The 18,341-nt window shown below is 32.1% G+C and overlaps 1 protein-coding gene and 1 long non-coding RNA gene across 8 annotated transcripts in view; one reads left to right on the top strand and one right to left on the bottom strand.

Moving 5' to 3' along the window:
• LOC114881498 overlaps positions 1-18,341 on the bottom strand; it is a 94,999-nt gene that overhangs the window by 18,681 nt on the left and 57,977 nt on the right. The window lies entirely within an intron of this gene.
• The window catches only part of LOC114881376 (fasciclin-1), a 217,494-nt gene that overhangs the window by 187,206 nt on the left and 11,947 nt on the right, over positions 1-18,341 (top strand). For 2 of the 6 annotated variants that reach the window (XM_046286522.1, XM_046286517.1), the window contains exons 8-11: positions 2,794-2,802; positions 13,461-13,466; positions 17,118-17,360; positions 17,802-17,828. In XM_046286522.1, the coding sequence (XP_046142478.1) occupies positions 2,794-2,802; positions 13,461-13,466; positions 17,118-17,360; positions 17,802-17,828 (285 nt within the window). The remainder of the gene's footprint in view (positions 1-2,793; positions 2,803-13,460; positions 13,467-17,117; positions 17,361-17,801; positions 17,829-18,341) is intronic. The other 4 variants (XM_046286519.1, XM_046286518.1, XM_046286521.1 and 1 more) reach the window with 4 other exon arrangements.

Below are 18,341 nucleotides of genomic sequence, written 5' to 3'. Positions count from 1 at the left end.
CGCATATACCCCGCATTATCGTTTACCTTCCCCTTTTCCTGCTCGTTTATTCCTTTCTGTCGTTTGCAAGCCGCGCAATCTATTTATTATTTAATAAAAATAATTTCACGCTACGATACGATCTCTTTATTACCAAATATGTGCACAGAATTTTTGAAATGTTTTCATCTTCACGGTTTCCCTAAGAGGTTCTTTAATCCGTAATTAATTAACTTTCACACTTTATTTATTCATTTTTTTTAAATTCCTTTAATTTCCATTTCGTTTTCGTAGAGATTACTTCCATTAAATAAATTCAGGTAACAATTCACCAAACAAGTATTCTCGTACAAATAATCCAAAGATATCTAGAGCCATTTGAGTTCGATGGAAAGCGAACTTACTCGACTGCTTTCAAAGTGCCGGCTTCTTAAATGGTGCGAAAGGGAATTTTATTCGTATGACCTGGCGCCGTTTGGCTCCACCCTGTCTTCGACAGCTCACGTGCATGAATTTGCAACCGTCCGTGCACTGATAACTCTCGATTCACTGAATCGTCTGTGATTACCAAGAAACTGGAACGCGCACCTGACGCAGTTCCTCGATTACCGAAGGAACGACTTTTACTTCGTGAATAATAACGATTCAACTTGAGACCACGAACGTGTCCAAAATGTAATCCTATCTTTGACTTATGAAGAAGGGAATAGATCGTTTAAGGTTTGTTTAAAGAGAAGAAAATTAGAAAAACATAATTGCAATTCTAATCATTAATTGTTGGAAAATGGATGTTATAAATTAGAATCATTTGGATCTATAATTGAAATGGCAGTAATTAGTTTAGAAGGAAATTGTGTTGCAATATAATTTCATGTATAATTATTGTATTTTTTAATTAATTTTATAAATAAATTTTCTGCATTTTGCACATTCTATTTTTGTTAAAATCAATTTTAACAAATTTTAGTTATTAATAATTCAGAAGGTATTGAGTGAAAACAGCTTCCTATAGAAAAGTTAAAATTTCATTCACGCCTTTCTCGCTGGGAACACGAAAATATCCGATTGTTGTATTGAAAACACAAGAATCAGCCTTTCGATTGGCATCCATTGTCTCGTGTTACATTGCACAATACTCGATAACCTTGTTCAATCTCACTAGAAACCATATTTACGAGCAATATTTGTGTGAGTTGTTTGACACTCGGATACGTTTTCCCGAAGATCAAATTTCTAGGAAGAAAAATCGAAACCATTTGAAAACACGCCAACAAACGTGATATTTGTCGTTCGATTTTATGTTAAAAATAAATTATTATTTGTACAATTTTTTTCTTCTTTTACATGCAGGAATCAATTATATTATTAATTTTCCCACTGCAAATTTATTACAAAAGGGAGTAAGATAGACATCGATCTATTGTTAGACATATCATAATTGGTACTGTCATTGATTTTGCATGAAACCAATCCAGACTACTTTCATCCTTTTCATTAGAATGTTACACGAGCAATCCTGATTATCCTGTAAATTTATTCGTGCATCATCGCACACCTGTATCTGTATATTTGTTAATGCCATGTACGTTCGTGCGATTGACACATCAAACCCATCCGTACGTCGTGTTCAGTAGGTGGAACCGTCGCCAAATATGAATGACACGTTGACATTTGCAAAATCATAGGCGATAATTAATTGTCAGTCCATCAGGTGAAACGAAAACGATCGGATTCAACGTTTTGACTGTTAGTCAACATAGGATTTTGTATGGTTACGATACATGAAAAAACACAACTATTATCAGGATGGAAAATGTAGCGTTTTCAATAACCACTAATGAAAAAAAAACATTTTTATATAATCTATGCTCGACTTTCGCTATTCTCATGTTAATTCTTATGACAACTGTATTATTTTCAGACATTATTATTAATTTTCCAAGCCCACAAATATTGCTATATAATAAATATTTGTGGGAAGAAAATTGTATTATGTTATCCTCGTCGATACAATTTTCAATGAAGATTTAATTTATTTTTGCAGTAAATGAAATTAGGATTGACGAGGGTAGTGTAATATGGAGAGAAATTATTTCTATAAATTATTGATGAATTTCTGTTCATAAGTTGAATGTAAAGTTTCATTAACCCTTTCACTATTAACCTTCGGCGGTTCATGGAGCCCCAATTTTAATTTATTTTATATTTTACGTTATCTTCATTTTCAAAATTTTGTACTGTCTTTTCTTTTTAAATTATTCTTCTATATATATCATTAATTAATATTCTTATGAAATTTTTAAACTTTCTGTAGGAAAGGGTTGAAATAATTTCTCTCCCACACCACTAATCACCACCAACAAACGTTACAGCCTTTTGATATAGCAAGAATTTTTCACAGCACCCCGTAGCACACACAGGACCCGTTTTTCGAACAGAAAAAAGAACACGAAGTGACTGTCCACATTTTGGCCCCAATTTGCACCCAGCAGAAAGCAACTTATTTGCAAGCGCTTGATATCTATGCAGACAACGTTTTGCTGACGTTCGCGTGTTCTTTACCATGGTGGAAGAATAAAAAAGAACAAGAAAAAAATTAATGGAAACACGTGAACGTGAGGAGGACGTAAATTAAAAGAGACTAAAAGTATCGAAGCGCGCCCTTGTCAAACCACGATGAACGAACCGATCTTTTCTCATGTCACAGCAGTGTCTCTTACAGCGAACAACCTAATTACAAGTTTACCTTTTTTTCTGTTTTCTGTTCGCTTCTTATGTTACGGACCAACCCTGGTTTCTGGTTTCTCTGTGCAGTCCTTCAAGGTAATTCGCCGCCAGCTTTTTCTCTAGTTTTTCTTCTTCTTCCATTTTCTATCTTTCTCATACACATTCTCTCTCTCTCTCTCTCTCTCTCGATATACATAATACATTCATTACACCACATGTGTCTCTTTGTACATTTATCATATTCGCAAACATGATCGAGCATAATCTGTCTCTACTATGTCTATCTCTCGCTCTTTTCTATTTCACTTCACTGATCTACTTCATTCTGGCTGCCTCTCTTCATATCCTGTTCTCTTTCATGCAGCTTCCTTCTCATTTTTTCGCTCACCCTCGATTTATTCCATTTAGTGCATCCGCTTTTATACACACCTCGGTGACACGCGTCTTTTGTGCCGTTCGTACACGTGTACTTACATGTACACGTGTTGGCGTTGGGGACGAAGAAATGGTTTTACTTGTTAATTCTATTGGTGGAGGTGGTAAATTTTATACGCAGGTATTTTTTGGTAGATAGTACAAGAGAAAGTAAAAGTTGCATTTAGAAAAGTTATGGAGGTATTGATAATATGTATTAAATAATTTTTGGCAAAATTTTGGTAGGGATGATATTTTATAATTAACAAAATTAGTTAGAAGTGAACCCTTAATATTTATGTAATTAAAGGATTGAAGATTTTTATTATAATTAAGGGAAACTTGAAATTGAAAATGTTGAAAGTTACTGAAGGGACGATATTATGATTTGGTGAATTTTATTAATAATAAAAGCTGGCTAAAATTCCAGCAAAGTATTAACACATTTCTTCAGAAGCACTCGGTTTACTCCTAAAAGCCTCAAATGCTATAGATCATAAGAAGCTGTAGAAATCATAAAGCTTCTGAGATACTCTAAGCAATAAAAAGACTTTACTTCACCGTAAAGAAACATTTTCAAAAATCATCACTACAATTCACACACGTTCCTTTATACTAGGAATATAAAATCCACACGAAATCCAACGATAGAACCATTTTTACGTCCCAAACGATAGAAGACGTTTCTTTAGAAGCACCACAAGTGGACATAGCACGCCACGAGTACACAAATATAGAATCAAGCAACCGCAAATAACAGCTGGCCAAGCTGTTCAAAAAGCTTTCGATGTGTGCTTGCGATTCTTTCTTATATACAAAGGAAAATATATATACCGAAGTGTCCGCCTTTGATTTTTATGAAACTTTAGAGACTTATATATATTGCAGAGGTAAAAATAAGCGACAGGTATTTCGTTGCAACTCTCAATTGCAACTTTCCTATAGGTAGAGTTTAAATTCTAAAATACAAATGGTATGCAGTGGAAATTTAAAAATTATAATTAGAAGTAAGGAGATAAATAAATTTTTAAAAAAATTCTGTAACTACAAAAACAGCTACATGTGGCAAAAGTGCTAAGGGTTGAAATCAAGGGTTTCTCTACAAAGAAAATACTGTCTCTAATTTAACCCTTGTTTTATTATTTTATTATATTAACAAGGGGAAGATTTCAAAATTCATTTATGAGTTTTATCAAAATCGAAGATGGACACTTTGATAGTTGTTAGTCACGTTTGTTTCTTATCAAACATACAATCTCACAAACGAAGAATCACCAAGCAAGAGACAAAACCCCTATAAATTGTCAGATCCCCATGAAAAACGTGGCTACGACAATGTGCTGATTTTGCATTTCATAGTCGGTGTTTTTATGCAACCCATCGCCTCTATTTTCTACCTTTCGACGTGTCACATCGGCCTCGTTCTACACAATACACAGTGTCGTTCTTTTTGCTCGCCACGTTCGCTAGATTCGCGATAAATTTTTTTTTTTTTTTCACCTCCTAGTCCGCTTTTTTCCGCGTGGCCGACGTCGATACGATTTTTCCGGCCGCTTTTTCCCGCGCGTTCCACCATGCAAATCGACGCGTTTGACGTGTACATTTTCCGCTCTATCCGTCCCTAGAAACGCAATGATACTTGTTGGTGATTTCGTTACCTGTACAGGAATTCAATTTAACCTTCAAGGAAATTTTATCTGATGGTTCATTTTTTGTAACGCGGTGTGTGCTACCTCCACAAATTTTGATTGCTTTTTCAAAACATTTCTTATACAGAATTTGCAAATGTATTTCCTTGCTAATTAAAATTTAATCACATTTCCTAGAAATAGAGATGTAGAAAAATAAAATAAAATAGAATAAGATAGAATCAATAAGAAAAATAGAAAATATTATGGAAAATAGAAAAATGAAATCGAATGAAATAAATGGGAAAAATAGAGAAAGTAATCTCAAGATCTTAAAATATTAAAATCACAAAAAAATTCCTGGTCATGAAATCATCAACAAATATAAAAGAAACTCTACTGCCCAAGTCACTCGACCAACCAGTTCATATCAACTTTTGTGATAGCTCGATTCAATCGCAGGAACTGGGGAACTTGTCGTCGGTGAAAATTACTCGCAACTTCCCTTGCTCGTTTGTCATCTCCTTCCGGGAAAATTCGTCACTCGGCAGGTGTCCAACCGCGAAAGCACCCCCAGCACCATATCGCACTGCAACCCCTCCGAGTCTTTTATTCTTTGGTTTCTTTTCAACCCTTCTGATTACACGTGCATGCATGATCGGTGTACTAGAGCCTCGTAGATCTACACTCGCCTATTACGAGCAATATTTCCAATCGCATCGATGCTTTTGGTGCAAAAAAAAAGGCTGATGTTCCACGAAAATTTGTTAACGGAGGAAGAACGTACAGCTTGCTAGAGAAATTCAAACAGCGAAGAGGTGAGATCTTTAAAGTTCGCAAGGATTCGCGTTACTTCGCTTAAATTAAAGAAAGTTCCTCGGGGCGACGTCACTTTGAAAAATTAATCAGCGGAAATGGGTAGACGTAACGAGATTTTAAAGTAAAATAGTCAAGCTGTACGTTCGTCAGAAATTTTGTAGAAATTAGAATTTTCGACTTGGAAGGACAGTCGAAATTTTCAATTTTATGGAAAATTGTATAAAATTCAACGAAACGATTCGTTGAAATATTATAGACTGCATTTCTTTTATTCGTTGTTTTCTACTTTGATGCATGTTTGCTGGTATGCAATTGTGCACACGTACATACAATACATGCACACGATTGATGTCTTTGGCGAATTAGAAAACACATTTGACGTTATTAGTGGGCAAAGAAGATTGCAAATTATTTTTTATCTAGTGTTCAGTGTAGGGACTAAAATGGAAATAATTTTGTTAAGGGTATGTGAAATATTCTATCCTTTTCTAAGAGCAATATTTCTTAGAAAAAAAATGATAGAAAATATTATGACTAAAACTTCTATTTTACTTATAAATTATCTTAAATATGATAGAAATTTTTGCATATCCCTAATATCATACATGGCATCATGATTCATAAATTTGTCAATAGCAAGTAATTATTATTTTATTCAAAGGAAATTTTAATTTTAATTTTGTGAAATAAAATGACAAAGTAATTTTAATATACATGAAAATTAGTAATGAATATATTTACAGACAGAGTATATTAAATATTCATTACATTTTAAAATGAGAAATTAAAAGCTAAATGTTTACAAATTCACGAATCACAGTATGCAATCATTGTGACTATAATTGAAGCTTATGAAATTTAAACAGCATATTATCTACTGATTAAATTAAAAAGAAAATTCTAACGTGTTAGAATTTCATAGAAATTAAAATGATAGCCTGACTATCTACTGAAAATTTGAATTAATTCAAATAAAAAAAAAAGATTTATATATAATGAAGTCCAATAAATTTTGCAAGGTTATACAATAATCGACGATTGTCTGTTAAAAGTCTCTTGTCAGGAGGGAAAGAGTTAATACGTTAGAAAATAAATGTTTCACTAGCGAAGAGAAGAAATCACGAGAAATAAAAGAATCTTTTGGCAAATGTTCCTCGAGACAACGTTGTACAAACAAGACTCGTAAATTTCAAGAGAGGAAAGACCGCTTCGAGGAGGAGAGCGTACTTCATCAGGTGTAAACGTGGCAATATTTCTCTTCTTAAAAATCGTACGTGGCCGGGATTCACAGCTGTGAAACGGAACGTGTGCCACCGGCTCTTTTTGTCACGAAATATTTCAATATTTCGGAAAAGCTCGCGTCTGACGAAGCGTTTATTTCTGCTTTAAAAAGTGTTGGTGAATAGGAGAAGTAACAGTGAGATAAATCTGACAATAAAAGCGGGATATTTTTGTTATACACCTCAACTGAAAATTTTTTCATCGTTTTGATGCATAGAATCGATGATATAGAAATGAATTGTATATTTATCGACAGATTATATGTTGGACCATGGAGAGAGCCCAATTTTAATTTTAATTAGTTATTGCAATGAACAAAATATCGATAATACAATAATTATTATAAAAATATTTATTACCTAATATTTGATTTATTATTTAAATTTGTTTATTTTATTTGATACTGAACCACAAAAATATTTATTCCTTCTTTATTAAAGATTCTCTGTGTTTATACAGAAACATTCACTTGATTCGTTTACGATCCTTTACGTGTTGTTTGTAACAAGTTCCCGTTTAATCGAATATTTTCACTTCAATTTTTCGTTGCTTTTCCCTTCACGTTTGTTAAAGTAGAATATATATGTATATTTATTTCCCCCCCTTCAAATATTGTAACTCTTCCTTTAATCAATATCCATGTTTCAATCAAACAATAATTGCATACGAAATATCTGATAATTAAATCATCTGCTTTTACATGTTTATATGTATTTTTTTTCCTCTTGTTTTGATTCAATTAACAGAGTTTTATTGACCAATCAATTAGGTAGTATTTTGTTTGTTAATAAGGGTAAAATTGAAAATGTCAAGCTATTTATATTTTTCGTGCTGGCATATAGTTTACCTAAATAAAATTTTTATAAAAACTATTCAATATTTTATTTATAAAGAAAATTTTCAAAAATATGTGAATTAATTACTGCCCATAATTAAAATTTTTTACAAGTTTTCTAATTAAAACTTAGGAAGGATGTATTTCTTGCCTACACTGTATGTTTGTAAAATATAGCAATGTTTGCACTGAAAATGGAAGATCCTCTCTAACGGAACACGCTTCTCCTCAGTCAAAAGAAATAGAATGTTTTCGAGCAATAGCATCGTCCAGCTCGGCCTGTATATTGACGAACAAAACAATATACCAACAGTGGTAGTTTACGAAACGCAGAGAGCTTCATTTAAAAGTTGTCCCGCGGCAATGGAAATTAATTCTGCAACGAATAGTCTGCTAAAACAGCCGGTAGTGTTCGTGTGTGTCGGAATTCGTTGTCCACGTAAACATTTCGTTGTTTGAACGCGGCCCTCCTTTGCAATTAACAATTGCAGCCTCCGTATTTTTCGTTTCCGTTTTATCTGCTGATGTTTATCGGCTAACGAACAGGAAAAAAAATAAATAAAACGAACGACTAGGAAAAGGAACTCGATTAAATTTTCACAGAACACGTTCGTTGTAAATCATTAAACGAAAAATGAATTTTCCTCTGAAACTATTCCTTTCAACTCCATTCTAGCGGAGAAAAAATATTTTTCAATAGATTTTATACCTTTAGGTGTTGTGGAAAACGATTCTACCTACAAGCATAACTTAATTCGTTGTGGTTTAGCGATACATAACATAGATCTGATTAGGCTATAATGTATACCCAAGCCGAAACGTGATCACGATTCAATTAAGACTCAATCTAACACAGATCAAACCTAGACTTAAACTGAAGATCCAATTGAGATCTCACTTAATGCAAGGTTAATCTCGATTGGATTTGATCTGAATTCAATTGATCTAAGCTCTAAATGTAACTCAGAGTCAATCTGACCTAGTACCATTTGACACTGACTTAATTCCATTCTAATTCTGGTTTGATCCAATTAGCCTAACTGTAATTTAATTTTGACTTTATTGAAATTGCACATTACAGTCCCTATGAAAATTTAATTTAACACAAATGTAATTTAATTTAAATTAAAGCTTACTTTTGTGTATTTTTGAAAGTACTAAATTTTGTTATATTCCAATTATCAAAATTTGAACTTTATTCCTAAAAAGGTATTAAAATTAAAATGGGACACAAGGTAATTCATAAATGCAATTATTTTCAAATTTGGTATAAATATTTACCGATTAGTTTTAAATGAAATTTTATTTAGGTGACTAAAAAATGACTTAAATTCAATTTTAAAGAAATTTCATAATGAACTAGGTTTGCTATACGGCCACTTTAAAGGCAAGTAATAATGAACGTCTCTGCACGTTTGTGTACGGGAGAAACACAAAGTAACCGTAAAGAATTCGTTAAATATTGTCGAAACAAGGTTAAATGAAGCAAAACTAAACAAAAGATCGTAGAGAGGATAGAAAGAGGAAGAAACTGAGCAGGAGAGGAGAAAAACTGTTCAGGAGAGAAGATAGAGAAGCGTTTCCAACGTGACGAAGCGACGGGCTTTATTGCTTGCCGCGAAAAAGGCTGGCTTAAAAGCCTTGGGGGAAAAAATCTCATTTCGATGCAGCTGTTCATTCTGCGGCTGTTAGCCGTTTGCTCGATACACCCAAAAAAAGAAAAAGATAAAAAAGATTTCCTTTGGTTTTCCGTGCTCAATGCCGCGCTCATGTGTTTCTTCCTTTCGATCCTTTTTTCCGGCTCCAAGAAACGTTTCCGTGTGCTGATCACGAATGAAATCTATTCATCGATCAAATTTTTCATTAAAATTATATGAATTTTAATTTGTTCTCTACATAAAAATCAGAGCTGTTTATTTGCAAATTAGAATAATTTTTAATTATAGAAATAAATTCTATGCATCAAAACGAAGAAGAAAGAAAATTTATTAGAATTGCAAATTAATGCAAACGAACCTCGAGGAACGTGAAAGAATATACTTGAGTGTTAAAAAATGAACAATTGTGTGAATTATAAATATTTATAAAGTCGAAATTCTACGATAATCCTATTGGAAAGTTGGCAGAAAATCTTGTGTGATTTTCGAAATACTGCTTTGAGATTGTTAGAACCACTTGTGGTGTTAGATAGCGATGATGAGAATGTTAAAAATTGACCACCATAATGGATCTATGTACTATTTTTTTTTTGGTGATTTGGAAACAGCGCTCGAATGAATTCTTAGCTACATTGCCTGAGGAATGCACCGTCGTTTCTTGCAAGGAAGATTCTCAAAGGCACATTTTTCGAATTGCTAAAGACAAAATATAAAATGAATTTCTATTTAGTGATTGATAGTTCTGCTTCGCTAAAAGAGACATTTCTGATATATTTTCCATTTTTCTATTCACTTGCTTTTGTAAATTGCCTTCTCTGATTAGTAACGCGTAAATAATTATAGCTTTTTGATTAGAAATATAGAAATAATTATTAAAATTTCCCTTATTTTCGTTATAGATCACCTAATGCATTTTTAGAGACAGTCTATCACAATTACAAATGTAGCAGCAACATTAATTTAATGCTTCTAATTACAGTATATTTCTATTGTTGGTTATTGATCATTATTGTACAATATTTCCATTTTTCTTTCAAACCATTATCATACTTGCACTTCGAAAAAGAAAATTCTATTTTGAATAATAAGAAGTTTATAGAAAGTTTGCTTCTAATAACCATCCTACACACCTGATACTAATCAAAAGTGATTTTTAACTAACAATAACAATTTATATAATCTTCGCGTGTCTCTGAATTTTTGGGGTTACTTTGAAATCATTGACAATCATTTCCTCGGCAATATTTTTAGTTACACTATTTTATTGACTAATTTTTTTGATTAATTTCTAATATATTTCACGAAATCATTGCATCAGTTCTGCTTTCAAGGTAAAGTGTATATTAATTAAATAATTATAGTATTGTTAAAAATTAATGTTAACAAAATAGTTTCAATAGAAACATTGTCAATCATCTCAAAGTAATCCAAATTAAAAAAAAGAAAAAGATAAATAAGAGTGAACCAAATGAAATCTTCCTTGTAAATCGCCAGTGTCTAGCGAGGAATATGCACTGCACGTTGCACAGCTAGCCTCTGACTGTTAGTTTCCTTGAATGTCGCATGTTGCCAAGGATGAGAGCACCGGTACACTTGACGTTAGTCGACGAATCATGAGAAATTATTGTCGACACAGTCATTGAATAGCAAAATAAAAAAAAAATAAATAAAAATGCATTAGCCCTCGTGACATTCACAGAACGGCATAGCCACGATCTTTCTCTCTCTCTCTCTCTCTCTCATGAGACATGAAATCAGTGCATTCGATCATGAACGCTGTTGCCATTCATCCCTTCTCGAATCATCTCATCACGCTTGATCTATCGCTAAATAGACTACGTAACATACTATCATTAAACAGTTTAATTCTATTATTCACCCTTCGAAGATGTCGCCAAAGGAGGTCCTTTCGTTAAGGATCACACGAGCGACGAGAAATTGGAACGGATCGATGAAAATTTCTTACCATGAAATGATTTGAAGGAAAATTTCCATCAAATTTTCTTCCTGTAGACCCGTTAGCTATGATTGAATTCGAGAAAATTTCAATCATCTTGAATTTTGATTTATGTGAATTTAAATTACTTCATTTTAAAAATTTTAGAACGAAGATACCGATATTGATTATTTTCTCGTTCATGATGTGATCCTCGAAGGTATTCATGTTTTATATAGTGTAAAACTGTTTACAGGACTTTACGACCTGTGACATAACTTCGACCACAAGAGTAAGCGTAGATATGATAAAATAGTTATGAACAAAAGAGATGGTTTTGCAACTGTTGAATGATAATGCAACCCGATATATTCAATTTTATAGTTTAAATTAAAAACAACTACCAGACTGGTCAGTCAACATTTTAGGATTAAATTGAATTCATTTTTTGAGCTTCTATTTGATTTAATTTTCTCTTGATGAATTAATTTTTAAACGTACCAATTAAATTTGTTGTGACGTGAACTCAATTTTCATTTTTTATTTTAAATTGATGCAAAAGTTCTGATGGAGTATTATTTGCTGCTTTTTTAATGTGGAGAGGGTCATTTTGCATTTTTGAATATTATTTATGTAAAATAACAATAAAATTATTAATTTTATTCATGTGCAAGAGGCTGTATATGACAATGAGTTAATATTGATTGTATTTATTCCAATGTAAATTTAATTGAATTGTTAATAAATGTGAAATGTTTCATTGAGAAAAGTTAATAAATAAAACAACAGAACTTTTGCATCTGGTTAAAAGTTACAGATGTATTTAAACTTTCTGTGCAACCAGTGGAATTGACACGATCCTTAAATTCTAAATTTCCCCAGCTTTTCAAAATGTTGTTGCCTAGTCTTTGGTAGTTCATGTGAGTTTATTAATGTCATGAATATTTATATTATTGACATTAAAATTGTTATCTTCTTATGTTATAATAACTGTAATTATCTTATTTACAAAACGACACAGACTCATAAACTTCATTTTTAATTACCCTGCACATCCTTATCGAGGATAAGGTTAAATACCATTGTCCAAAGAATAATACACATTTTACCATAATAAATTCATCCCAGAAGAGTTTGATATCCCCACTCAAATAATACAAAAGAAAATTTGCTCGTTCCTTTATTTCAAGCTTATCTTGTTCACCCACGTCTATTCTTCCTCACGTTTCGCTTAATTTACGACCTCACCGTATCTTTTCCACTGGTTGTGGGAACCATTACAGAACACCATGCCAGTGAATAATCGTCGTGTGTACGATACAAAACACCACAGAAAATTTTTCTTACACTATTATACATATTTTGAGAATTTTATCCACCGTCGGGACTGAATAATCTATTATTTCATTGAATTTTGGATTATTATCAGGATAACGATTTTCATCGGCAGTCGGCAATCGAGTTAATTGCATGCCAATATTAAATTACTATCTACCACGTGTTCGACTCTATTACACCGATATTAAAAGCACGGTGTTCTCTTGTAGTCGACTGGCACCAAAAGAACGAAAGCAATTACAATCTAACCCCCCCCACCTTCAATCGTTCTTTTTGCTATATTTCTTGTGTTCTTTTTTTTTTCCTTTTTTTGATTTTGTTCACAGTTTCGCGAACATTGGAACGCTCGATAGCGAGGAAGGATTCGATTAAAATTTCAATTATTCACTGGATATCGCTGATAATTCAACGACCATTCGTGAAACACGAGACTCTTGTTGATCGTATCCCCCTGCTTTATGTTATGTTTCCTAGAATTTTATCAAGTAAAGCCGTTTTGACTATTATTTCCTCCTGTGTTTCTTTTTTTCTCTTTTAACGCATTATTGAACGCATTATTTTACACATATCGGGTTGAATCAACAAAAACCAAATGAAAAAAATAAAATGTTGGAAAAATACCAAGTTATATGTATATTGTTATTTCGAGGGAATAAAATAGATGTTAGAAAAATGCTAGAATCTTCCGAGAGAGAGGACACGCGAGATCCCTAATTATTTTGTGCCTAATTAAGGGTCGAATATTCTATCAATTGTGTACATGTGTTTATTACTCTTATATTGACTCAATGATGTTATTCTGTGGTGCTTTGCATGTCTCTATTGGACTCTGCATGCCAATATAGGGCATCGTAAGTACTTATTAAATGAACTCATCAGTGACTACTGAATACACAACCGACACTCGCAAAATAAAAAAGAATCGATAATATTTAATATTATGAATATTAACGCGTTTGCTGCGTTGCGACAATCGAATGGACGATTCTAGATCGACCGGTTATCTATTATTATTAGTCGTGTGTCAAGCTTCTTGATTGGTTTCTCTAGAAAACATATGGAAAAGGTAAGAACAGTCGGAAGAAATCAAACAAATGCTAAATCCACTGTTGTATTTTAATGTTTATGATTTTTTATGGAGCAACAACTGTTCCATTGATCTTTTGCAATTGTTTGATTCGTATATCTATGGTATTTTGTGATAAGGAGATTTAATGGGTGATTTAATAATTCATGGAAGGATTATATTTTTTGAGGAGGAAACCGACTGTGCTTACTGCAGTTTGACCTCTTAGATTAATTTCGTAGAAAACTACGATGAAAGAATGAAAAACGAGGAGAAAATATGGAAGACTTTTCGTTATGCTGAATGGAAATTTTTAATAGTTATTTCAGAATATTGTATGTTAATTGAATGGTAAAAAAAATACAATCTTCTGAAATTATTTCAAAATTGCATTTTCAATATAAAAAATGTACTATCATGATTTTAAATAAAAATCATGCGTTTCTTCTTTCCAGTAAAATTTAACATTAGAACTTGGAAACTTAACTTATTGCAGAAAATTAATTACTTTCCGAGACATTCTTTAATAATTAATTAATTCAACATAAAAGAAAATGAAAATGTTTTAAGAAAAATTCATCTTAAAAAAATACTATGAATCCATTTCAGCAGAACAAATGTTCTTCCAATAATTGGTAACATTTTAAGTTGGAATAATTTTTAAAAAATTTTCTTTTACCTATTCCACTTTTACGTTTCTATAAAAGCGCAACGTTGTTTGCAGCAAGTTCCCTAATTAATTTATGTTCATTGTAGGAATTTTAGAAGTAGAGTCATTTTATTATTTCCTGTATTTGCGAACAAAGAATAATTTTTTATTCGAAGGTTATTCGAATAAAATTTTATTTTTATAATGCCCCTTTCTGCTCTGTACCCTATGCCAATATTGTTTATTTGTAATTACTCTTGAATATCCAATTGATCCATTTATGCTATATATTATTGACTAAAAGCTTCAGATATTTAATTGAAAAAAAAAATAAATTGTAAAACGTGAGGCAGAATACAGGTTAACCAAATGAATCTTTCCTTATAAGGAGAAAGTTTGGGTGATTCAAATGAATTGAAATTTGTCGAATAAAAGAAATAATGAAATATTCCATTATAACAAATTTAAAATACGGTAATTTAATAACATAATAAAATTGTAGAACAAACTTTCTTTCTGCATACCTGAATCTCAAACGCTAGCTATGTTCTAAGAGGATTAGATATTCGACCACAGCTTTAAATTTTGCAGGCATTTAAACTAAAAACCATAACAACCATATTGAGTGAGGAAATCCTCTTTCAACTTTCTCCCTAATTGGAGCGATTCATATAACGAAGGAACATTTGAGATTTGAAGTTTAAACTCTTCTTTGACTTCAATTCATGAAATGGCATTAAAATATGATTTGAAATTTTCAATTAATTCATCTTTCTTTGGCTGAAAAATTGAGTAATAAATGAAATTTCAGTGTAAGTTGGGTTATTGAATTTGAAAGCCAAATGAATTATATAATGCCTAATTACATTCAGTTAGCAAACGATATTAACTATTAACAATTTATTTATAAAATTACATAATCTACATACCAAATAATTATTTCATAAACAAGAATCTACTTTGGTAATTTTTATAATAATTGTCAACGTAATCGTATCAAAATAATATTATCAAAAAGATAATTATTACTAAAATTAATAAAATTTTCGAATTTAAATTCAACAATTCATTTAGCTGATTCTCTTTTCCCCTTCAAATTTCAAATGTTCCGTTCAAGGTATAGCCTGTACCAGCGCAGCAACATAAAACGACAAAAAAGTGAATGAAAGAAATAAAACTCCTTCATTCTTGTCCTGATCTCCTCAATTATCTGGTTCCCTTTCCCCTTTCCTTTTTTATTCTCTCTTTTCTCATTGTCAGACGTTAATTCGGTCGATGAACACCGAGAAACGAGGAGAGAACGAATTCAGCATCGCTGATTACCATTCAGCAGCTCCTTAACCCTTTTGTTACCCTCATTTTTTGTACAGAAGATTACTATAATGACTTTATTAACCAATCTATTTATTTTAACAGATATTCTAAAAATAGTATCCTGATAGATACTCCTCTTTTCACTCTTTAATATTGTAAGAGCTAAAATTAGGTTCAAATTTGAAATTTCTTCTCCAACGACACCTGTTCACTAATTGAGCCGTAACGAAAGGGTTAATTAAGGCTGTAATTCGCTGGTGTAACGACGTGTCGACGTCACGATCCTCTAAGCAACGTTCGCGACGTTCGCTTCTATCTTTGAGTCTCACGTGCTTCAAATTGACGATCAATTAGCGGAACGTTGATCCATGGAAGCTCACCTGGTGAAACAGGTATCCTGTCGTGCGGAGAATTAACGTTGCACCGGCACGATGAATCGCGTGCACGCGCCACGGAATCGTTTGATCGCGACATAAAGACGCGTCGTGAACGTAAACGTTGTCTTCCTGGTTGTGAAAGAACCGATTTAACCGACAGGTCATAACTCTTTTACTATTGAAAACGGATAGGCACGATCGAAGAGCTTGAAAATCGTGATCGGATAATTATTGAGTTTCTAAGATGATAAATTAATTTGTTCCGTGAGAACGTAAAGTATGAGAGAAATATATTATTTTTCTTGAAAAAATGGGAAAAATTAATAATGATGAAATTTAAAATTGAATAATATTAATATTAATTAGTAATTTACATGCAAAAGCAATTTTTTTAATGAAAAAAGTAAAATAAGGAAAAGAGTAAGTGTGACCTGTTTGTGTGAATTGTCCTTATTCATTAATTTTGACACCATTAAAAAATTCATTAAAAAAATTCTCCCAAAATGTCCTGACAATTCTCCTCGTATCTCGTCTGTTTCATCGACACCTATTTTAATCAAGTTTATTATAATACTTCCGCTCTATGTGTTCCGTTTCAAAGCGAAAGCGAGTTAATTGTTCCAAAACAGCTTGAAGCTTTACTTTTGTGTTCTATTACCTCTCCTTGCATCCTTTGCAAGCATTTTATTTGTCATTTTCGCGCAGCAGAATATGCGAAGTTAATTGTTTCGTTCACTTTGTGCATATAAGAACTGTTCAACTTCAAAGCTAAACATTTAGGTATTTGATTCACCTTCAATGTGAAGAATTTTTAATTAAGCCGTCAGAAAGAAATTACTCGTTTCATTGTGTTTTCTAATGAAACTAAATTCCAATTTCCTAAATTAAACGAATGAAATGATAATATTTTTCCATTCTATAAAAAAAGCTTCGCAAATTCTGTGATTAAAGCATCGAGGTTTTTCATTTTCTTTTATTATTAATCAATTTCATTTTCTTCTGTGTTTTATTTCTCTCTACTTTATTAACGATCCCTCGTAGTGAAGTTCAACAACGCCTCGACATCGATAAACAGAATTCTCTTTTCTTCGTTTAGGAAAAAGAGGACGGACCGGTGTACAAGTTTTACCAGACAATTCGAGATTTCGGAGATGAATTCATGAGCACCATAAGCCATCTTCGCGACGTTACCCTCTTTGCACCGAGCAATGCTGCTCTCGAAGAACCGGGTGTACAACAGATCCTTCAGAATAAGGAACGAGTCAAGGATATCCTGAATCTTCACTACGTTAAGGAACGACTACCTCTCGACAAAATCAAGAACAAAACTGTCAGCCAGGTAAGTTCTGGATTTATTTATACGAATCTGTTGTTTATTTGTGACTTAATGGGTTTAAGCTTTGGTGTACAATAATGTGTGTCGTAAGGAGTTTCGATTTGCTCTAATGAGTATTATTGTTTAATTGATCATCAACTTCAAATTGAATAGTCTTTAATTTGTCGAAAATTCAAACAAGGATCTATATTAATTAATTATTTTCTGTTCCAATTTCAATAATACTTCAATCAAAAGCAAATTGAAACATCTAATCATTACTAATCATTACTACTCATATAATTGAAAAAAAATATATATAAAATATCCTTCAGTTTGAACATTTTCATTTTCATTACTTTAATTTCTCATTTGTATATTTTTTGAATTGGAAAAAGGAAGTATCTAACTGAAATGCAGGTTTTGCAAATTGATTAACCCTATTTTTCTGTTTTTTGTTTAAAGAAATCCTCGAACGAGAAGTCACACGGGGTAATTACATATTTATACAGCTTTCAGTGTTTCTCTGTTCACTATTGTGAAACTCTCTGCATCTTTCTATCTTTCTTTTCTACTATGCCTAAATTCTACTTCTTACAATATTGATCCCGATCTTCAAACCCTTGTACAAACAATTATTTTGTACTTAATACCAGTATAAATGGAGCCCCTAATGAATTAATCGTAATTTCTTCCTATCTATTAGCCATGCTTGCCCTTCTTCTAACGCTACTCGTTTGCACCTTCACTAATTAATTAGGCACCTGTCGATGTTGAATTTTCTGTGTATGTATGATTTTTTATTGGATATTTCAATCGCGACAAAATGTACAGTACTTTTGTGTAGATCTTGTATCAGACACCCTGGTATTGGTTGTATTTAATTAAAGAGACTTTTCTGTTGTTGTATTTGTTAACCTTCTATAATCTGAATTTTCTATGACTGCACTTCTTCATAATTTAATGGTACCAAATGGTTGATTTAAAAAAAATTTTTCAAAAGAA

The sequence above is a fragment of the Osmia bicornis genome, chromosome 7, assembly GCF_907164935.1.
Source record: "Osmia bicornis bicornis chromosome 7, iOsmBic2.1, whole genome shotgun sequence".
NCBI classification, from domain to species: domain Eukaryota; kingdom Metazoa; phylum Arthropoda; class Insecta; order Hymenoptera; family Megachilidae; genus Osmia; species Osmia bicornis.
The sequence above is the reverse complement of the archived record's forward strand: the minus strand, read 5'-3'. Positions and strand labels throughout refer to the sequence as shown.